General features: G+C 33.0%; 8 protein-coding genes and 1 pseudogene across 9 annotated transcripts, besides 7 other annotated features; 6 read left to right on the top strand and 3 right to left on the bottom strand.

Annotated features, from left to right (window-relative positions):
- Nucleotides 1–3154: part of a mobile genetic element that runs on past the window's edge.
- TVAGG3_0436780 (kinase C-related family) lies at nt 2027–2239 on the top strand (the record flags this gene model as incomplete). Its single annotated transcript, XM_001294055.1, has 1 exon — nt 2027–2239. One exon carries the CDS (start codon nt 2027–2029, stop codon nt 2237–2239), a length of 213 nt encoding a protein of 70 aa, XP_001294056.1.
- On the top strand, nt 2288–2524 carry TVAGG3_0436770 (uncharacterized protein; the record flags this gene model as incomplete). Its single annotated transcript, XM_001294054.1, has 1 exon — nt 2288–2524. One exon carries the CDS (start codon nt 2288–2290, stop codon nt 2522–2524), a length of 237 nt encoding a protein of 78 aa, XP_001294055.1.
- Nucleotides 3155–4796: a mobile genetic element.
- A 405-nt stretch (nt 4797–5201) lies between these two features.
- Nucleotides 5202–5238: a mobile genetic element.
- Nucleotides 5239–6054: 816 nt separating this feature from the next.
- TVAGG3_0436730 (uncharacterized protein) lies at nt 6055–7557 on the bottom strand (the record flags this gene model as incomplete). Its single annotated transcript, XM_001299857.1, has 1 exon — nt 6501–7433. The coding sequence occupies one exon, from the start codon at nt 7431–7433 to the stop codon at nt 6501–6503; it is 933 nt and encodes a 310-aa protein (XP_001299858.1).
- Nucleotides 7558–8186: 629 nt separating this feature from the next.
- Nucleotides 8187–8224: a mobile genetic element.
- Nucleotides 8225–8909: 685 nt separating this feature from the next.
- Nucleotides 8910–8946: a mobile genetic element.
- Nucleotides 8947–9911: 965 nt separating this feature from the next.
- Nucleotides 9912–11498: a mobile genetic element.
- A 179-nt stretch (nt 11499–11677) lies between these two features.
- Nucleotides 11678–12175, top strand: TVAGG3_0436690 (RNA polymerase II transcription regulator recruiting protein; the record flags this gene model as incomplete). The annotated part of the gene is made up of 1 exon (XM_001299855.1): nt 11678–12175. One exon carries the CDS (start codon nt 11678–11680, stop codon nt 12173–12175), a length of 498 nt encoding a protein of 165 aa, XP_001299856.1.
- Nucleotides 12176–13503: 1328 nt separating this feature from the next.
- TVAGG3_0436680 (uncharacterized protein) lies at nt 13504–14076 on the bottom strand (the record flags this gene model as incomplete). The annotated part of the gene is made up of 1 exon (XM_001299854.2): nt 13607–13972. The coding sequence occupies one exon, from the start codon at nt 13970–13972 to the stop codon at nt 13607–13609; it is 366 nt and encodes a 121-aa protein (XP_001299855.1).
- Nucleotides 14077–14517: 441 nt separating this feature from the next.
- TVAGG3_0436670 (uncharacterized protein) lies at nt 14518–15081 on the bottom strand (the record flags this gene model as incomplete). The annotated part of the gene is made up of 1 exon (XM_001299853.1): nt 14518–15081. One exon carries the CDS (start codon nt 15079–15081, stop codon nt 14518–14520), a length of 564 nt encoding a protein of 187 aa, XP_001299854.1.
- Nucleotides 15082–18109: 3028 nt separating this feature from the next.
- Nucleotides 18110–22490: part of a mobile genetic element that runs on past the window's edge.
- On the top strand, nt 18244–19149 carry TVAGG3_0436660 (protein of unknown function, DUF4106 family; the record flags this gene model as incomplete). The annotated part of the gene is made up of 1 exon (XM_051234039.1): nt 18244–19149. The coding sequence occupies one exon, from the start codon at nt 18244–18246 to the stop codon at nt 19147–19149; it is 906 nt and encodes a 301-aa protein (XP_051103769.1).
- On the top strand, nt 19772–20785 carry TVAGG3_0436650 (annotated as a pseudogene). Its single transcript has one exon. A coding segment is annotated over exon 1 (1014 nt).
- On the top strand, nt 21699–22449 carry TVAGG3_0436640 (uncharacterized protein; the record flags this gene model as incomplete). The annotated part of the gene is made up of 1 exon (XM_051234038.1): nt 21699–22449. A coding segment is annotated over one exon (751 nt), but the record flags the coding sequence as incomplete, so codon positions are not given.

Genomic DNA, 22490 nt, shown 5'->3' with positions numbered 1-22490 from the left:
TGAGATACAAAGTTCGTGAATTTCATTGAAAAACAAACCGAGTCAAAGAATCCTGACCCGCCAGTGAAAGAAGTTGAGACAAAAGAGAATGTACAGTTCATTAAAAATGTCAAGAAACAACTTCCACCACGAATGCCAAGAAGAAGAGTGAGAATAATGAAGTAAATAGATATTTTTATCTGAAGTAAATACATGCAGAACGAACAGCTAAACGAATTTACTCCAGCAGAGCATATTCATCAGATTCGCTCATATTTCGATATCATAGACAATGCAGTTCAAATTGGTGACACTAATAGAAAATATTCTGACGCAAAGCTTCCATCACAACCTGGAACTGCTAAAGATAACACATGGGTAACATTCAATCTCTCACCTCCTGGTGAAAATATGTTGGACCTTTACAATACATTCATTACGTATAAAATGGAAGGTCAATTTATTGTAGATAAAAAAAATTGGTTCAGGTTCCAATAAAACAAACCCACCAGGATTTTGGATTGGTTTCGATGACGCTTTCTATGCAGTTGCTGGATATCAAATCCTTGCAAATGGTCGTATCGTATATTCTCAAGACAACGCAAGAGAAGAAGCATATATAACTTCAAACTCACAAACTACCGAACAAATAAAGAAAGTAGATGTTTTCTCAAAGACTCGACATGAAGATGTATGGAGTCATTCGGGAACATGCAGAACAGGACAAATTGTTAGTGGTCCAATTACAGCAGGAAAATCATTTGATTTTAAGCTTCGTTTAAGAATTCCTGTTAGAAGATTCCTTCCATTAGAAGCTATTCTATTTATTCCAGCTTTTGCAGGAAACATTCAGCTTAAAGTAAAGTTCAGTAGCGACGACGCTTACAATGCACATCTATATCTGTAAATGATATCATTGCTTTCAATTCAACTCTTAAAGTTGCATTTGCTTCAGATTCAAATCCACCGACAAATAAATTTGTTCCATGGAATGAACCATTCACTATGATAACGAAGTCAGTAGAAGCTAGTGGAACAGTTACTATTACAACTGTAACCCAGCAACTATTTCGAACAAAGATGGATTTTAATGAATGTTTCATTCATCCAAAGTCATTCTCTTTAGACCCTAACATTTATACAGAACTTGTAGAACATTATACAAACGAGGCTTTATGTTTTCCTGTTAAAGTTATGGATTGGATTCCTATGGACGGTTCATTCTCAAAGAATACAGATAGTTCAAGTGCAACATTTACAGCAGCTTATACGCCTATTAATGTTAAAAGTATTTGGGCACTATTTAGAAAGAAAGACAACTATTATGTTAATTTTGAGAACCCTAAGTTTAAATATCTTCAGCTTTCCATGGGAGCTTATGGAAATATGCCTGCAGAACCTGAAAAATCATATGGACCTGTATTTTATGAAATGGTTGCGAACGCCTGCAATACAAACAATGATATGATAGGATTTAATGAAGATGTTATGAGGTCATTGGTGGATGATGGTAGTGTGGAACATAAATGGATAGCTATGACAACACACATTTCTTATGTGGTTTTCCAACAGAAGTGGACTTTTGCTTCCAGCAAGGTCAAACATCTACTGCTCCAATAACATACAAATTGTCTGTTAAAGGACCTATTGAACTAGCAACTGAAAATGTACCAAAGCCACTTATTGGATTTATGAGGGATTGTTGCTTTGCCATTCAGGTGCGTGCTAATGGAATCCCAATAATAAGATTAGATGACTATAACTTAGCTACGGACGACGGTGAGGAATAAAGGATGAACGTTTATTTTTAAAGCTTATAAATGAGTTCTTCATCAAGCTCTCGTGAACCTTCACCATCTATGAAACAAACTTTACCAAACGATTATGGAGCACCTATTGAATATTTCTTACGAGCTGCACAATGGCAAAGAGCAGTCTCACCAAGGTTAGGTGTTCCACCAGCTCCTGTCAAAAATAGCATTTGTCAAGTCCTTATATAAAATATGGTCTCCCACTAGGTTTGCTAGCTACAGCAGGAGCAGTTATGATGTTGAAAAGAAATAAAGCAAATGTTGTAAATAATACTGAAGTAGCTGAAGTTAAACAAACTCCAACACCTTCACAAGCAAAACCTTCAATGACTCCTGAACCTATGGAAGTACAAACTCCTGTTCAAAAGTCAACTCCTAAACCGACTCCAACATTTAAACCAGAACCTACTCCTCAAATAAATCGTAAAACTCCTGCGTTTCCTTACTGAAAAAATAACGTTATTTTTATTTAATATTAAAATTTTTATTTAATTAAAATGACTACTAAAGTCACTGAAGCAATGAAACAAAAGTTTTTGGTAGAATACATTAAATCAGGAGCGGTTCCAGAAGGTTTTTACGTTCATACTATGAAGGATGGTAGAGTTCAGTTTAGAAAGATAAAGCAACCATTAGATAAAGAAGGAATTTTGAGAAAGATTAAACTTCATGAGGACAACATTGCTGAACTTAAGAAGAAGTTAGAAGAGTTGGAGAAAGGAAGAGAGTTATAAAGCAATGAATTCAACAGGGTGAAAAACCGGGTGAAAAAAGAGGTGAGATCTCACCACTTCACCTAAATTTATTTTTGTGTTATGTTTTCATACGTGTGAGGGTGGTGATATCATTAATTTTTAAGTTTATTTTTTATTTTATTTTTATATAAATGACAGAACAAAAGCAACTCATACAAATCGAAAAATATAACAAACATACATTTAAACATTTATTCTTCCTTCCTGAGTATAACATGTTCTTTACACTTCATCCTAGACCAGTAGATTATACATTGACTGTGTATAAAGATTGTCATGGTAGTTTTATAAAAACTTATGATGATGAAGGTAAGTTAACAAGACTATGCATTTCAAAACTTGAGAAACTTTATGACTTCAAGTATGACTACAATAGAGTTAACATTGACGATGAAGATATAGAAGAAAATTTATGAGAACGTTTATTTTTTCATTAGTGAGTTCGTTAGTGAGGTGAAATGGTTGGCGGTTTTGTAAATATTTAAGGTTAAGTTAGTGTTGTCGTTTGTGTTGTAAAATATACGTTAACGGTTTCGTAAAGTGTCAAAATCACATATAATGGGTAAGTAGGTGCGCAGTGCCACAGTACCCAACTAACCCATACTAACTGACTAATAGCCAAGTCTTGATATCATGCAGGGATAATATACATAGATAAGCAATTATATTTTATAGTAGTAGTATTCAGAAATTCTTACAATTTACAATACAATTTTCAAAAATGGATAAAGACTAATAGCCAAGTCTTGATATCATGCAGGGATAATATACATAGATAAGCAATTATATTTTATAGTAGTAGTATTCAGAAATTCTTACAATTTACAATACAATTTTCAAAAATGGATAAAGACTAATAGCCAAGTCTTGATATCATGCAGGGAGACTCTCTACAAATACAAAAATTGATTATCATAAGGAAATACAAATTTATCAATTTTCATGTGAAAATTACATAAATTTGTTCTCCAATAAATAGCAATAATACTTTGAATGTTATATTAAGTAATATAGCTTCAGGTAAATAAGCTTACACTTCAAAAATATACTGTTTATTCATTAATTTTAAAAAAAGTCCAAATTATCTAATCTTGCTTACTCTTCCTTTAAACTTCTTTGTGCCAAATTTAATATTGCCTTCAAAGATGGAATAAGGACATTAGGTTCAATCCTTCGGCTTTCGACAATTTCCAAAATGTGTTGAATTAATTTCAAACATTCATCGTGTTTTGAAGCTCTTTGCTCAACAATCTGATTACCTGCCCTTGTAAGAATTCTTACTGCTCTTTCTTCATTCAAAACATTAGCGACTTGAACCTTAATAATCGCATTTGGAATCACAACAGTGATGAGAGTTATGACGATGTCATCAATGCGCTCATTTTTCTTACCCAAGAAAAATGTTTGCTTTAATTGATGAAAGTGTGATTCCGCAATGTTATTCGTGGAATCACCTTCTCCACGATATAACATCATCCAATGTTCTTTGGTTCTTCTCCATTGTTTATCGAAATACTTCAAAGCGCGCGGTTCTTCTTCTTCTAACATTGTTGTCAAGAACTCATATGTTTCATCAGACTCTTCAGCCAGCTTTTCTGCATTCGTTGCATCTGCACGTAATGTCAAAAAGTCCATTGCTAAATAGAAGTTCTCAAAATTCTGTGGATTGTCAAAATAGCTTCCAACTTTTGCACATGCGCGTAAAACATGCACAGCGCACCAACTGAGCTGCGCAAGAGGAAATCCGTCCTCAATTGCGCGAGCAATGTTTAGCGCACAGTCAGCGCTCCAATGCTGTGGATCCAGGTGCGCAAACTCACAGAATTTCACCAAACATTCTTGAATTTTTTCAGATGTCTGAGGGTTCACTAAAAAATAGCAAAAGGGGAAAATTGTGTTTTGACTTGTTTTCATTGTTACTGCAAACAATTGGATCTTTCCTTTAATTAAAGAATGAGTGGAATCGACGTGGAGAGGGTTATCAATGCTATGCACCAATTCTTTTGCAGCAAAAGGTGCATATATGATTGTAAACTCGGAAAAATCTCCATTGTAATCAAATTGAACGAGATCATCTGGGCACTCTTCCTGTAAATTATTCAAAAATGCTTCCAAAGAAGTGTAAGGATCGTTTGATAATCTTTGTGCAATAATCTCATCAAGGCGATAAAATTTGTGCTTTAAAGCATCAGTAGACTGCGCGAAAAGTTTCATCGTTTCTTTGTTATTCGTATCAATTCCGAACTTATCATGTAATCAAAGTCAATTTTATTTTTCATATTCAAATGGACTGAGTGTTAACATTTAACATTTTTTGCTAATTGTCGTCAAAAATTAGGCGTAAAGCAAAAATTGATATTTCATATGGTTTTATGATAGATAAGCATTATATTCCCACTCATTATATTCGTAAATTTTGAGGTTTATCCTTCGCTTTTAAGATCATTGAATTTGATTTTTATATAAAATAGTTATATATTAGAAAATAATATGAGTTTATGTGATATTATTTTTCAGAAGATTTCATTCTATATGCCTATGAAAAGTACTCTCAAAACCAACTTTTTCCTAATTATAATTAAATCTAGAATATTGTATTATGCTTAGTATTATTTCATTTTTCTCATTCAATTTAGAATTTACAAATGTCAAAAAATTGAGAGCTGTCACTTTTGATGAATTTCTGTTTATTACAAAATGTCTAAAACGAAGACTTTTAGGGGCGTTGGCGACATATAGGCGTCACAATGTAAACCATTCAAATTTGAATGGTTTATGTGCGTCATATAAGGAAAATTCAGAAGGCCGGCGTCATAGAAGAATTGTCAGATATTTTAGAGCCTTAATCGTCGGGGAAGTAAAAAGTGACTATGAGAAAAAATATTGCATAATATAATATAGTAAACAATATTAAACAATAAAGATTTTGTGATAAGTTTTCAGAAGCGAATTGAATAATTTGAGACAACTTTTGATTAATTAAAGAAAATCATTTTAGACTCTCAGAGAGGGAATTGTAGCCTGCGAGGCACTGGACTAGATCCAGTACTTCGCAGGCATCAATCCTTGCTCACGAGCTCTGAAACTTTGGTTGCATAAGATGCAATCAGAGCTAAAAAAAGAGCTCAAGAGAAGGAATTGTAGCCTGCGAGGCACTGGACTAGATCCAGTACTTCGCAGGCATCAATCCTTGCTCACGAGCTCTGAAACTTTGGTTGCATAAGATGCAATCAGAGCTAAAAAAAGAGCTCAAGAGAAGGAATTGTAGCCTGCGAGGCACTGGACTAGATCCAGTACTTCGCAGGCATCAATCCTTGCTCACGAGCTCTGAAACTTTGGTTGCATAAGATGCAATCAGAGCTAAAAAAAGAGCTCAAGAGAAGGAATTGTAGCCTGCGAGGCACTGGACTAGATCCAGTACTTCGCAGGCATCAATCCCTGCTCTGGATCTTTCACAATATGGATTCTTCCTTTTATCAAAAGTTTTCTCAATATTTGTTAATTCTCTCAAAAGTTCTCACAATATTTTTATTTCGTATATATATTAAAATTAATATTATAATTGTTATTTAATTTTAAAATGAATTCAAAACCTCAGTCAATATTTTGAAATACTTCCTCTCTGTTTTTTGACATAATAATCGTTATGTAATCTATGACGCCGGGTGTCTCAATTCTCCCTTTGACGCACATAAACCTCAGAAAATTGAATAGTTTACATTGTGACGCCACCCCCATTCCAACCCTAAAACGAATGTCTTTTGAGATTCTTTCTTTGCAAGTCTATATTTCTATTTGGTAGCTCTTCAGTTTTCGTATGTTATCGCTCAGTAATCTTTCTTAATTTTTGTATTTCATCTCTCATAATAAAATCTGGATACATGTAAATAAATGTTTGAATGCATATTAAAAATCTATATATTTAGTTATAATTTTACAAACAAACAAAAATATTTTATCTAGATAATAATTTGAGTAACGATCTGATATCATATAGTTCAGACGACTTTTTCTCAATCTTGCTATCATCTGGTTCTGTGATTAATTGTACTTGAAAACTTATTTCTTTCTTGTCCTTTGCTTCTGGATTTTGTTGGTCCGAGGGATCTTGAGTACGTGGTTTTAGGAGTTCCTCGATCGTACGCGGTTTGATTTGTGGGGTTGGTGTTTTCGGAATAAGTAGTTTTTTATCGGTTTTTCTTGGTGTTGATGGTCTTTTGTTGAGGTCCAGATTTGTTGGTCCTAAAAGTAATGATTTGTTTGGATTATCTGCGTTTTCTTTAGAATGAACCAATTCTACGTTGTAATTTGACATATCTGGTTGTAGTAATAGTAAAGGAAGTTCTCTTTTGTTTGGTTTAGGCGTTGATGACTTAATAGTTCGCTTTCTAGGAGTAATTGGAGTTTTAGGAATAATTTCAGCTTTTGGAGCAATTTCTGGTGGATTACTTGGGGACGTGCGCGAAGGGGATGGTGATTTTCGTGATTCTTTATTAGTTTCAGGACTCTTTGGTTGGTTAGAACGATTTTTTGAGTGTTTTGAATGAGAATTTCTTGCAGAGTGCTTATTTTTCCTTTCAAGTTGTGAATTATTCTCTATATTAAGTACTAGTGGAGCTTCCTGTAATCCTTTTGAAGGTTCATCTTTTTGGCAAATTTTTAATTTTTGGTCGAGTGATTTTTTCTTTGTTTGATGTTTTTTATGATTTGATTTATGCTTTCTATTGCTTTTTACGCATTCCTTTGGGGATTGGTCTCTTTTGTTATTTACATTTGAATTTTCTGTTGTATCTGTATTAAATTTATTTGTTATTGTTGGAGAACTAGCAGACTTGTTCGATTTAAGATATTGCCATGGTATTTTAAGTGATGGATCTTGAATGGACATAAAATTTGTTTATTGGCAAAGAAAAAAACAAATGTGTGATTATTTCTCTAAGAAAAATGTAAAAATGAATCTGAAATAGATGAAATTCTTGGAAAACAGAGTACAATCACCAGGTTGCCTAATTGTGTCAAATCATCCTCTAAAAGTCTATAAAATTCAAAGCGAATAGTAAGATTTTATGATATTTTTCATTTCTGATAAATGTAAACTCAAAAACTGTTGCTTTGCACTTTTCTCCTCAATTTCATCGTTCTTATGGAATGTCTTAGAGGTCTGAATATAAAGCAATCAAACAAAAGCGTATGGTGAAATTAGTACTTAAATCAGTCAATGTGTTGTTTTGCATGGAGAATGTTGTTGAAGAACTGTTTTTTAATTTTGATATTTTATCATAAAAAGGAATGTGACAATTTGTATTATTAATGAATAATGAACTATCGAAAATTTAAAGTGAATCAAGCGGTAAAACCGAAAATCTCGAAATTTGCACAAAATTATATATTAATAGAAAAATATTGAATACCAATTCGATTTTGGATCAATTACTGTAGAAAAAGCTAATTCAATACAAAAAACATAATTATGTTTGATTTTTAAAATAAAAAATATTTTCCTGACGATAATTATTTGGAGGTCATAAATAATATTTGTTTTTGTTAACCTTTAAATATTCTGAAGGCGTTCAAGCAAGAAGTAAATAAAATAAAATTTTAAATTTCAAATCTTCCATTATGAAAATATAAATGGCAATACTGTTGTAAACAGAAATTCATCAAAAGTGACACCTCAGAAAAGCTAAAATATTGAATTTTTGGAACTTTTGATAGAGCACGTTTTTAAATATTAATTAAAGTAAATGTATATTTTGTAAAGATTCTTTTTAATAAAAAAATAAAATTTTGAAGAAGAACACAAAATCTTCTGAAAAATAATATCACATAAACTCATATTATTTTCTAATATATAACTATTTTATATAAAAATCAAATTCAATGATCTTAAAAGCGAAGGATAAACCTCAAAATTTACGAATATAATGAGTGGGAATATAATGCTTATCTATCATAAAACCATATGAAATATCAATTTTTGCTTTACGCCTAATTTTTGACGACAATTAGCAAAAAATGTTAAATGCTAACACTCAGTCCATTTGAATATGAAAAATAAAATTGATATTTCATATGGTTTTATGATAGATAAGCATTATATTCCCACTCATTATATTCGTAAATTTTGAGGTTTATCCTTCGCTTTTAAGATCATTGAATTTGATTTTTATATAAAACAGTTATATATTAGAAAATAATATGAGTTTATGTGATATTATTTTTCAGAAGATTTCATTCTATATGCCTATGAAAAGTACTCTCAAAACTAACTTTTCCCTAATTATAATTAAATCTAGAATATTGTATTATGCTTAGTATTATTTCATTTTTCTCATTCAATTTAGAATTTACAAATGTCAAAAAATTGAGAGCTGTCACTTTTAATGAATTTCTGTTTATTACAATACTTTACTTTAAGCAGCAAAAAGATCGGAAATGATTTATAAACTTGAAAAATACTTAAATATCGAACCAAAGGAAATCAAAGGATATTTGTCTATATTTTGCTGTGATTATATGACGTACTTCACAATTATGTTGATTACGTTGCATAAGAGAAATGGAAATTGAATCAATAATTGAAAATGAATACTCATTGAAATTGCTGAATAATAGTAGCAAATAAATATCATCAACATGTGATATCTTTTTGTAATATTCTTAAGTCTGTTTTAGTAAGCGTAGGTTGAATTTCGAACATTAATATGATTGATTGAAAAAGTCATGTAAAATATTTTCATTGAGCCGGATTTAGATCAGCTATTACATGAACACAATATTGATATCGGATTTGGTTGTATTGTGTCACTTTTTAAGATATTTTCATTTTCAAGTCGCCTATTCAAAAATTGTAATTATAACCACTTATTTTGAAATTTAATTGGGTTTGTCATGGAGTATCCTTTGTTTTAGTTATTTTTGTTTGTTTTTTGTGACGGCCTAACTAAAAGTGACTTATGTTTGCCAATTACTATGGCAAAATTCAGATTCCCTCCAATATGATACTTCAAAAACTAAATATTTATAATGCATTGCCATTATAGTATGTGTAATTTCGGATTCGAATCATTTAATCAACGAACGTTGAATTTGAAATTGGCAGCATACAACATTTTTTGGAGTTGATTTACAATGTGAGAACAAAATCTTGGTTTTACTGCCAAAAAAATTGAGAGAAAATTGTCGGTGGTTTTAGATAGAATTGAGAGGATCACTTGGTTTAATTACATCAACATCAACCACTAATTTCATATATATAAAACGATTCCATATATAGTCTAAACAAACTCGGTACTCTCTAATCAATTGTTTACGCAATTTATTATCCAATTCCGAATATGCTATTAAACAATGTGTTTTTTAATATAAAGGTACATTCACTATTTTTGACAAAATTTTAAATTTTCATGGGGTTGTAAATCTTATAATAACTAGATGAATAAGGAATGAATCCCAGTATAATGTGCATCATTATATTAAACACTATATGTAAGGCTAATGATTCTATTAACACTTATGAAGATCTATAGTATTTGAGCAGATAAATTTGATAATTTCCAAAACTCTTATATTTCAAAATTAAAGTGTGCGAATGCATTTAGATGAGAGCAAAAAGAGATTGATGCTGTTAAAACTAGGTGTTAATTTGCAATTATTTCGCATCACAAGAACTACCCAGTAAATTCGGCTATCTTTCTTTGCAATTATTCTCCATTATACATATAATATAATGGTTAGGGTTTGAAGAAAAGTTACTAGAGAATTATTGACTTTTGAAATAATGCAGAATTTTACTTGAAGAAATCATTAATTTATGAGTTCCAAATTGCTAAGCATGACGAAGGATCATTAAATTTGCTACAATTAAATACACTTATTGCAGAATTAAGATTTTTGAAATTAAAAGTTTGAAATATTGCCTTTTTGAATAAAAATTTAAATTTTATTATATAATCATGATAATATCTTATCGAAATTAAAAGAAAATATTTAAAACCATTCAAATATTTTGAATGTCTTATCAATTTAAAATATTAAAAGATAGCTTGATTTTATCATCATTAGTTGTTATCAAAGTTTTCTTCTTTTGATGAACAACAGTAAATGATTTGTTAATTACTTGTCTTCCTTTTTCGCAGCAAAATCGAAAGTTATGATGATAATCTTGCTGTCAATTTTGAAACTCTTTGATTTACAAGTAAGCATTCCTTTGGAAAAGCAGTCCTATTCTGTTTTCAAGATATTTTAAAGCCTCCATTTCATACAATGCGCAGATCTATTCGAAATTGCAAGAACTCTCAAGAAAAATGCAGCAGCAAAGAAGATTCAATAGTTTCTGGCATCAAAAATTTACAACCTTAATACAACAGTTAAAGAGAAGCTCGAAAAGAAAATAATTAACCATAAAGCTGGAAACCATTCGATATCTACTATTGGATCTAATAAAAAGTTAATTATAACATATTTTACATGCTATTTGTTGACTTTGTTCCATTATATTACCATATATATCTTTTTGAAATCTAAAATATTTTTACGATTTTAACCATGTGTTGTTGAAACCATATATCAATCTTAGCTAAAGTATAGTTTATGAGTCTGTCACCATCTAACGTATGAATTTTCAAAAATGTCAAATATGTTCATTTTTTCTGTATATTCAGCCATAATTTCACGTAGTTATACTATTCAACTATTATTTAATATTTTTATCGATTTAAATATATGATGAGATGCTTAGTTCTCCCGGAAATCAATTTTTAATCGCAATTTTAACTTTCCAAAAAAATTCAAAAATAAAAATCCCTCTCAATTTTCTAAGTTTTATAACTCGCCAAATCTCTAGCCAAATTTTTTTGGTCCGTATAAATATTGTTAGGCACTATATAGGGATGCTATTTATCCTATTTTCATCCCATTTTACTGTTATCGCCTAGTGAATGTACCTTTTTTAATATTTCCCATTTTGATTTCTAATTTACTTTTCAATGGTCTCTCAAAATTAAATATATAAAATATCGATTTAGATATGTATACTAACCAGCATTTATGATAAACTCTTTCAAAAAAATTGAATTGAGGGTGTTAAATGACCCATTTTGACAACTTCAAGAAAAAAAAATCAATAGTTAAATGTCTGAGAAGAAGTTAAGAAGCAACCACACTCCTAAAGCTAAATGGTCGTACAAGGAAGACCAACGCCTAATCGAAGCTATTAAGAAGTATGGATTTATAAAATGGAATGAAATAGCTAAGATTGTTGGTGGCAGCAGAAACGGAAAACAGTGCAGAGAAAGGTGGAGGTTTGCACTTTCTCCAGACATCAATAACTCGCCATGGAACGCCGAAGAAGATGCTTTATTAATAAAACTTTATGAAAAATATGGAAATAAATGGTCTACAATTGCAAGATTCCTAGATGGAAGATCTGCTATTAAAGTAAAAAATAGACTAAAGACCTTAACAAAGAACCAGAGTATGGATTGTGATTCAAATTCCAATGATGAAAGCCCAAAGACCACTGCATTACAAATTCAAGCTGATCCACTCAAAATATACGACACTGCCTTTGATTTCAATACTTTTGATACTTCTTATGAAGTTTTTCCGGATAATTTGAATATTGAATGAATTACTTTTGTTTTCTCATTTATACGCGTTATTATAAAAAACTCAATATATCATATTAGTTACAAAAAACATAATATTTTTCCCAAAAAAATTACCCTCAATTTTTAACTTTTGCAACTCCAAAAACCAGGTGTTTTTCCAGAACTACCATCTAGGATGAGTCCTAGGAGCTATAATTCTAGGGTTAGATGATACCCACTTAGTACTTTTATTTGTATATGTTTTAGTGGAATTTGGTGAGGGGTCATGAAATTCGTATCTAATTTGCTATCATCTAAGCTGGTAAAAGCTAGATAAAGCTATTTACTGGTTGTATATTACAAATATACCTTGTAATAGAAAATATAAGTGTTTGTGATTTAAATTCGCTCAATTAGCTCGAAAATTTGTTTTATATCCATGACAAACTAACACAATCCTATTTATGTGATTGCCAATCTGTTCCCAAAATATATCAGCATGAATATATATATATTGATATTATTTGCAATTTCATCATTAAATAGTACTTTTTTTCTATTTTTAATTTAGAAATAGTATATTTATATGATAGCGACACAAGATTTTAATTAAAAAATATATGTTATCGATCATCACACTCAAATTGAATTTCAAAAATTTTAGAATTTTTCAATTTCAATATTGAAAATATATTTCTTATATCATAGCGATTCATGTTATAATAATATGGAGAAAAATATTGTTTTAAATCTAAAATTTAAAATGAATGATTGGGCATTACATTAATCCAATTTATTGTTTATTTGTTAATCTAGTGGAAACAATTAATATTTTGGAGAAACAAAAATTTGAAATTTGAAATTTTGAAAAAAATGCATGAATCGGTAATTAAACATTGATTTATTAATTTATTAGCCATGCTTTTGATGTTGGTCTTATTCTTAAGCCGATTTAAAGAATTAATTTTTCCAAATCGTGTTTAACATTAACACATATAGATATATCAGGAAAAAAGGTATCACTTATCAAGTTATTGGTTTTTATGTATCTCCTAACTTTGCCTCGTTCTGAATACAATTCTAGTTAACGAATTTTAAATAACTATATGAAGAATACATCATTTTGGTTTTATTATTATTAAAATGATATATATTAGCTATGTATATGCTTGTAAGAATATTATTCCGTGAATTGGAAACAGAAAAAATAAATTTAGACAGAAAATGCATATCTTGAAAAAATAATATGAAATTTAGCTTTGATATTATTATCCGATAAAATATGCATGATAATTACTCCGCAAATAAAATTTAGGAAGCAAGTTGTGACGGTTTGGGCGGTTTTCAATGGCCCACAAGGAAGGAAGTATCGTTTTATCAGGCAACAAGAGGTCTTGAAATGAGTAAAGGACTGATCACCCTTAAAAGGTTCAAACTTGCTTGCGCGCCGCAGTCTTAAAAATGATATGTTTCACTTCTGGTCGAAAATTTCAACCTCTATGACAGTTGTTGGATGAACAATTGTGTAGCGGGATGAAATCTGAGTGCGGCCTGGGGCTGCAGCATCAATCTTCCCGGCATCTTTACCGCAATCATCTCTTTGATTGCACACAAAGTTGCGAACGAGCAGTTTTCTATGCGGTAAAGATGCTGGAAAGAGAGAGTCGATGTGAGGTTCTTTTCGAGGGCTCCTCGAATGAGACACTGTTCCGCATTGATAACTTGAACGCGGAAGTTTGACCGACAAGAGTGTATTGTGCACTCCTGTCGGTCGCAGTGTCTCATTCTGGGAGACATTGCCTCTGCATGTCTCCCAGAATGGAACAATGTTCCGCATTCATAACTTGAACGCGGAAGTTTGACCGACAAGAGTACATTATCCAATCTTTTTTGTCATATACCTCAACCCACAAAGACAAAACCTTACATAAAATAGGTAAACTTTGGTTTTCACTTAATAATGTTTATTTTTAATTTTTTGTTCTTTATATAACTTTTTCTTCTACTAAACTATTTTACAGACTCTACTGAGCTATCCTCACATATATACCTGTGACAATAACACATATATACTCCCTTCATATTCTGATCTCATGACATATTACAGCACAAACTATAATTATACAACATACCTCATAAAGTCTGATTTTACCCCTATCTAAGCGTTCAAAACTTATTTTCCTTAAAATTTCTCTTCAAGTTCATACTGAAACAACATCTTTTTTTGAAAATACAATTTTTTCAAAAAATGTATGAATTCAAAAGTGCATACTATATCTAGTCATTACCAAAAAAAAAAAAGGCATTGGGGCTTCCAGGGGCTGCGCCCCTTCTAGCCCCGAAGATGTTTAGTATAAAATGAAGTTTTTATTCGGAAAATTGTTAGTCTTCTGGTGTGAATTCGGAGGACTCTTCTTGGATAGAGTCTTGTATTTCCTCCTCTTCTTCTTCCTCCATTGCTTCTGGGAAGAAGCCTTCTTCTGGGTCGAAAACATTATATAATGTGTAATTGAATGACACATTATATCTTTCTTTGAGTTCGCTCCTGACAAAGAACTTAGTTCCAGGAATACAGAAGACTTCTGTGCGTTGGAAAAGCTGATGTCCTGGAACAAATTTGGCAATTAGAGACTTCTTTTTTCCGAATTGTTCAGGAGTTTCCATGACGACAGTAACAACATCTCCATCTGCGAGGTCTTGTTGTTGTTCGGAAAGGTAAAGAGCAATGATATGAATGGTTGCTGCGTTGAATTCGAGAAAGTCGAATTCAAATTGTGTTGTCGTATAGCATTCAAACCATTTTGTACAGTTGTCTCCGAACTCGTCAATGTATTCATCTTGGTCATATCCGTAACTAAAGACTTGGAATTCGGCAATTCTCTTGTCGAATGACCGTTGCATGTAACGAGGAAGATTTTGACGAACTTGGTATAAAGTTCTCAACATTATAAGCTTGGTAAATGTTGGAAAATACTGAACTAAGACATCGCTAAGCTCAATTGGACTTGGAATTGTCTTAGTAAGTTCAATTGAACTAGCAATTGCTTTGTTCAGAACTTCACAGAACTGAGTATTGTATATAGCGTCTTTGTGTGTTTTCTTCGGCGTCTTTGAGATATTTAGAGCAAATTTGTTGAAGAATTTCTCTTAATTCGCTGTTAGACTTTTGGTGGTTATTCTAACAGCTGTGCCAGTTCTTGGAGGTTGTGGGCTTTGGCTTTGGTTAGCGGTTGAGAATTGTTAATGTTGGCTTCCATTAGACAAAAATGAACTGTTTTTTTTCGGACTACTCATAGAAAAGTTTGAGATAAACCGTTTTCGTCAACGGTAACCCCTCTATTTTTTTATTTTATTGAAAAGTCTCCGTTGGCAAACCGTTCCATCTCAAATATTGAATGAACTATAAACGTTTTTTGTTTTCTATACATACTTTTTTGTCCAACGGTAAAACTTTTTACACAACGGTTTTTGAGAGTCGTCGCTGTTGACTTTTTTGTAGAGCACTCAAAATAGTATAACTTTGTCCGGACAAGTAAGGGTCTATCGTCGCTACAGGAAAAGTTACAGGCGTTCCAAGGAAGTATACTTTGAGAAGCCTTTTCCCCTTATAGAATGAGATAGGACGGTTATTTTACAAAACTGACAACACTTTGACCGAGTAGTTTTTTGTGCTGAACAAAAAGTGTCATATAAACATCTGTCAAAAGCCGCTTTTTAACTTCACTTAAAATGCCACGTAAGCTACGTAAGAATATACGTAAGAGGAAGAGAGCATTGAAACATCCAATAGTAAAACTAACACCACAACAACAGTTGCAACAACAAATGCTGAATGACCCCACTATGTTGCACACAAATGTCAAGCAATCCTATGCTTTTAAACCGAGTTGTTGGTGCACAGAGTGGAGGTTTAAGAGCGGCACTTTTAGCGAAAATGGCAGGCTATGGTGGAGCTGCAGACGGAACAGCCTATAACCCTCAAAGTCAAATGAATTTGAGTTCACTCAAAAATCAAATAACAGATGTCAAAAAGTCAAACATAGACATACAGAAGCAAATAAGTGAAAACGAAAAGAAACTAGAATATGACAGACACACAAAGAAACTCAATGAGTTAAACGTAGAGAAAAAGAAGAAAGAAGAACAACTGAAAGAACTAAGTACAGAGGAATATGCGAAAAAAGTGTCAGAAAAAGCAGCAGAAGTAGCAAAAATGGAACAAGATGTCATAAATTTGAAAAACCATACTACTCGATATAAAGTACTGAAAGATGAAGAGATAAAACAAAAAGCCCTGAAGACATATATGGATAGCGATGAGTATAAAAAAGAAGTTGAAGCAAATGTAAAGGCAGAAAAACTTTTACAGTTGCAAAACCAAACCGTACAGTATGAAAACTTAGCACAAGAAAGTAAAAATAACGACGCAGCCATGCAAAAGGCAATGAAAAGCGCAGAATATATAAAAGCTAACAATGACTGGTTAGATGCCCAAGCCAACGCCAAAGCAGCCCAACTCATAGGGTCAATAAGGACAAAAATACAAGCGGATGAAGACAGTTCAAATGAAGCTTTAACAAATGCTGACTTTAAGAACGCCTTCGAAGCTCTTCATAGTAAGGTGAAACAAGTGAACGACTTCTCATCTGGAAAGAAACTGAAGTCTGAAGGTTTCGACAAAGAGTTAAAAGAAGTAGCACAAAATATGACGAAAATAACAGATGCAGCAACGAGACAGGCAGTTCAAAGTGCCTATGACGCCGTTAGAGCAACTGTTGTGAAAAGTCAAGAAAAAGAGTTACAACAGACCAAAACAGACCTAGTAAATGCTTTCTTAAAAACGAAAAGTCAGGTAGGACATTACGCTGCAGATGGAACATATGTGCCAGCTGGTGGAACTTATATACCACCAAACCCTCCAAGAGAAGCACCTGCACCAGGACTACCTAAAACATTTACATCGTCACATGGACACAGGCATGCACCAAAACCAACACAACAACCAGCACAACAACCACCTCCACAACCAGCACAACAACCACCTCCACAACCAACAGTTCAAAACCCTGCACAACAACAACAACCACAAACAGAGCAAGGACATAAAAGAAGTAGAGAACAAGGAAACCAAGAATTCTTAAAAAGGCTTAAGGAAGACTATGGTTACCCAGATAGTATTGACTTTAGTGACAGATATAAAGAAGCTATTAGAAAGTTCAAGGATGGAAATACTGACCCGAACCTATTTAGCTTTATGGCTCAGCACCAAAACGGATATAATCTCAAACCTGGAAAATACAAGCTCGCTAAGGGATATGATTTAATAGCATATCATCCAAATGACATGGATGAATTTACTCCGAGATATTTGATGTCAGAGCTAAATGACAATTCAACTCCCGTCATGAAACGCGTAAAAAATAGAGACGGAACGAAAGAAGAAAGGTTTATGAGTCCGGATGACTTAGATAGGGAAGTTGTTAAAAACGGTCTCGGAATATATGAAATGCCAGCAGATGAGGTACAAGAAACTCCACAGGAAGAACTAGTTCAGATACAACCAGACATGGAAGAAATAGTTCAGCAACAACAGCTAGAAGAGCCTGAAGGAAACGAACAAGTCACTCCTTTGAAACTAACCATCACAGAACTAGATGAAGATTTGGAACAGCCGAAAAATCTTGACCCTCAACAAGAGTATGCGGAGAATATGGAATATTTCCAAGAGTCTAAAAAAAATTCGGCTGACATAGTAGAAGAATATCGAAAAATGTTTGCCGACATACAAAAGACTCCAACACCAGATGAAAATATTCAGCATAGAATGGAAGTACTGAAAGAAAATGTACACAAATACAACAACCCTTTTTACTTACGAGCATTTAACGTTCAATCTTCGGATGAACTCGGTGAAAATAAAAGGTTAAATTTCAAGAAAACATATAGAAATGAAACATTGTTTAAAGTTCATTCAGAACCTAACCAAGATGGAAACAAACCTACTTTTGTTTCTGCAGACGATGGAACTACAATGAGATGGGGTCATAAAGCTAACCGGATAGGTGGTTCATAAACTTACAACCTCAATTCCAAGAAGTTGTAGACGCAATGGAAGTCAATGGTGAACCAGATATAGCTGGTATTTTAAGCGCGGCTTTAATGCCATTGAAAGATATGAAACATGCAGATATTTTGGACCAGTATGAAATGAACATGGCTGATGGAAATATAACACCTGACGTTCTAGAACATTTATCTCAAAGAACTACACAGAACCATAGAGATGGTATATTTGGTGAAGAGTTTAGAAAGAAAGTTAGGGAGGGAGAAGGAAGAGAACCTATTGTACATGACCTTGCAAACGAAAGTTTACAAAATGTCATAAAAACTTACTTTGCAGACGATGAACTGAGAAGGGATGAATATTTAAGAAAACTCAAATGGACAGTACCAAATGAAATGTTAGTATTGAAAAACATGTTCCTTGACAAAATAAAACCAACTACAGAAATAAACGACGCAAGACTGAAAGATTGGGTAAAAGCTTTCCCATTCACAAAAGATATTATTGGTAACATGGAAAGAAAACCAGAATGGCTACAAAAACATATATTTGGAAACGAGCATATTCCATATGGACAGGCACTGTTTGAAGAGCTTGAACCGGAAACTCAGGACAGAGTCATGCAAACAATAAGCGACGACTCAAATACAAACTATGACAAACTCTTTCTAGGATATAGGTTACCTGAGATGGGCGACCAGAGCCAAAAGGCAAAAAGGGCATGGAAAATTTGCAACATACTAGATGAACATGAGGCAAAGATGCAACAACTTGAAGCAGAGGGCAAGTTACCAAAGCGACACCAAAGAAGAAGAGTAGAACAAAGTGAAAGTAGTGAAGAAGTAACTTCATCTAGTGAAAGTAGTGGCAATGAAGGAAAAAGAAGAGTTAAAAACTCAGTCAGGAAGAAAGTAAAGCTTGGTCCACGTGGGTTCTATTATGACACATAAACCCAACTATTCTATATTTTTACCCATATGAAATGTACGCCGCTCAGAATATAACGCCAACAGTTTTGGATGCCATGAACGGAAATGTTTCCGAATGGTATAACGAATGCGACAATGCCATTAGAAGGTCAGAAATAGTTCCTGGAACTTACGAATATACAACTGCTGTTTCTTATGGAAACGTAGGTGAGTTTGGAGAAGGTTCTTCAACAACAGTAGATATTGCTTGCGACAGGTTTCATATAATTTCTATTGACAACTCTTTCTTATACGTGGAACAAGACATTGAAATAAAACCTTCTGCCAAGTTGTCTGACAAGAAAGGTTGCAATGGAATTTTCTATGTCGGATACCAATATGCTCCAGAAGTTTTCATGGGATATAAGATATATTCTAACTCTGACTTAGTTCAAACAGTAACATGGGCAAACTATGAATGGTTCGCTTTGAGAAACTCAGTACAACCACAAGCTAGAGAACAAACAGACCAGTATGCAACTATTGAGAAAATAAGAAGACTTGACCCTAACGTTCCAGGAGTTTATGTTAACCTTTCTGGTTCAGATGGAAATGCAGTAACCAAAGTAAAATTGAAACTTAGAGTTCCTTTGTCATCTTTCCTCATCTTCAGGTTTTTAAGATACTTGCCAAACTGGGCAGGAAAAATTTCTATCGAACTTACTCCAAGCAAAAATAACTTAGTCATTGCACCAACACAAGACCCATTCACTCTTACTGTAGCTGGAACTGGTGGAGCCAAGTTCTGTGACTTTTGCAAAGACAAAGTTGACTTAGACTTTGGTTTCTCAAACCTCAACACTGAAGTAAACTATTATTTCAATGCTGCTGGAACTGCTTGGGACCCAGTTAAGTTCACATGCGAAAAATTTGAATGCAAGAGAATAGAAAGCAGACTTGCAGTCTATATGTTGGACCCAGATATTTCAAATGCTTTAGCTGCCAAATATATTGCAGTTCCACTTATGTTCCCTATACACCAAATATCTGTCAAAGACTTTGCAGGTGAAGTTGGAAACCAAAGTGCTGACCCAGGTGCAAGAACAGATATTGCCTTAACAACTGCAATGAAACATGCAGATACTATGTTTGTACTGTTCAGACGAACTATAAATGACTATTCTTGTTTCTACAACCCCGGTATTAAATATCATATAAACATAGATGGCAAATACTATCCAAGAGAAGAATATTCTACAGTTGAGGATATGAGGTCATACAACTTGACATTAGATGCTATGAACTTTAACAACAACTTCACAACAACCATTAACCCTGAAATGCAAAGTTCTATTATGCCATATGTGAAAGTATGGACCCATACAGGAGCTCAAAACACTCAATATACAAATGGAGACCGTTCAAACTTTTGGCTTGGCATTCCATTTGCTGACTCAGAAGACTTTATGGGTGGTATTTCAACTGTTGGTACAGTTCAAATACAATATACTGGTGACAGAGACGGTCCAGATGAATTGAAAGCAAAGAAGTTTACAAAACCAATAGCACTTTTCACGGAAGATGCTCTTTTGAAGATTCGTTCGATGAAACCTGCTGGGCTCCTCAGATTGGTATAACGACAGCTTCCATCGAGCAGATTTTGGCAGCAGGTCAGTAAGTTGTTCTTGAACTGACTTCTCTCCGTCAAATATTGACAGTACGCCAGTTTTGATATAATATTGTATTATAAACTTACCTTTAGAAATATCGGTCAGTTTTGTTGTTATATTTTTGTCTGCTTCAAGAACTTTCACCATCTCGGTTATACCAACTTTCTTTGCTTTATGAAAATATTTTGGTTCAGCAAAGACTGCTATTCTATAACATTTTCCATTGTTTGTGTAAAGAACTACTCTGTCAATGAACTTGTATTGTTTGTGTGTGTAAACTTTGTTTTGCTTCAATTCGAAGAGATACTCAAATACGTCCATCTTTTTATTCTAAGTAAAATGTCATTTCCGAAAAATAGAAGCGTAAGTGTTTCAAAAGGTTTAATGGCGGTGGCAGATGTGAAGTTAAATTCACCAACTCAAACAAACAGTCAAAGTGTTGTTGTCAATGTCAAAAAAGAGATGTTGAAGTGGGGAAACCATACGAAGACGAAGATGGTATAACAATAGTTCCTGTAAAAAGAACCAACATACCCTGAAGTTAGCAGAGACTTAAGTTCTGTTGCAGATATTCGAAACGACTACCAACAACTTAAAGACAAACTTAAAACTCAGGAGAAGATTTGTCAGCTTTGGGTATAATGTTAAACTTGGTCGAACACAACCCTGTAAAAGTGAACTCATATGTCATCGCACCTCATGAAATTTTGAAAGAACTATTGAAACTTTTGACAGAGGCAGATGATATAAACATCAAAGAAATAGAACCCGACATTGCTTGCTGTGGTGTTTCATATAATGTCATTGACAAGATATACGTTATGAAAGGAGGTGAAACGTTGAACTTAAAATATAGTTTCCCAGACGTCATAAAAATATTTGACGACCACAACATTTCATTAAAGTTTGTTTGCTAAGTAAATGGCAGAAGACATAGTGGTTTATACTATTACGACTAAAAACCCTGAGTCATATAATTCTATAACAACAAACTTACAAAGTCCTCAAGGACGATATTGTAAACTGACCTTAAACACGATGACGACTAAAGCCTGTTTTGCTCTTTTGACACCAGAAGATTTTATTGTTGTGAATGGTAAAAAATACTTCTTTGAAGATACTTACTCAGATATACCACCAACAGGTTTTGTTGACTTATTTAATACTTTAAGGACGGATGTAACATGTGCTGCAACTAGAGCAGGTTTCATTATGTTTGGATGTCCGACTGAGTTTAGTATAAACGATATGAGCTATAATACAAAACTTATATCTGGTTTTTACTACCAACAGTTTCCTATAACAGGAAAAGGTGTCATACAAGGAATGTCTATTCCATTGACTTTAAGTACACCTATTTTATATATTGTTTCAAACTTAGGTTCAAAGTGCTATTCGAATGTCGACAGAAACTACTATGACCAAAAGATACTCATGCGTATAAACAACACTTTCTCTGCTGGTTTGCCTATTGTTCATTCGAATGCAGAGTTTTCAGCTTTAGTAAACTCAAACACTTTAGCAAACATAAACTTAACCTTAGTTGACGCAAACTTTGTTCCTGTAAAACTTTTATGTCCTATGTATTTGTCAATGACGGCAGAAAGTTTCGAATTGGAAGATGCAACTGGTGAAAGTATTGTACTACAAGAACAACTTCAACAACAAATAGCTCAAGAACAACAAATGCAACAAATGGAACAAATGCAACAA

This window comes from Trichomonas vaginalis, chromosome V (assembly GCF_026262505.1).
Source record: "Trichomonas vaginalis G3 chromosome V, whole genome shotgun sequence".
Taxonomy (NCBI): domain Eukaryota; phylum Parabasalia; order Trichomonadida; family Trichomonadidae; genus Trichomonas; species Trichomonas vaginalis.
This window is presented reverse-complemented; position numbering and strand designations above follow the sequence as displayed.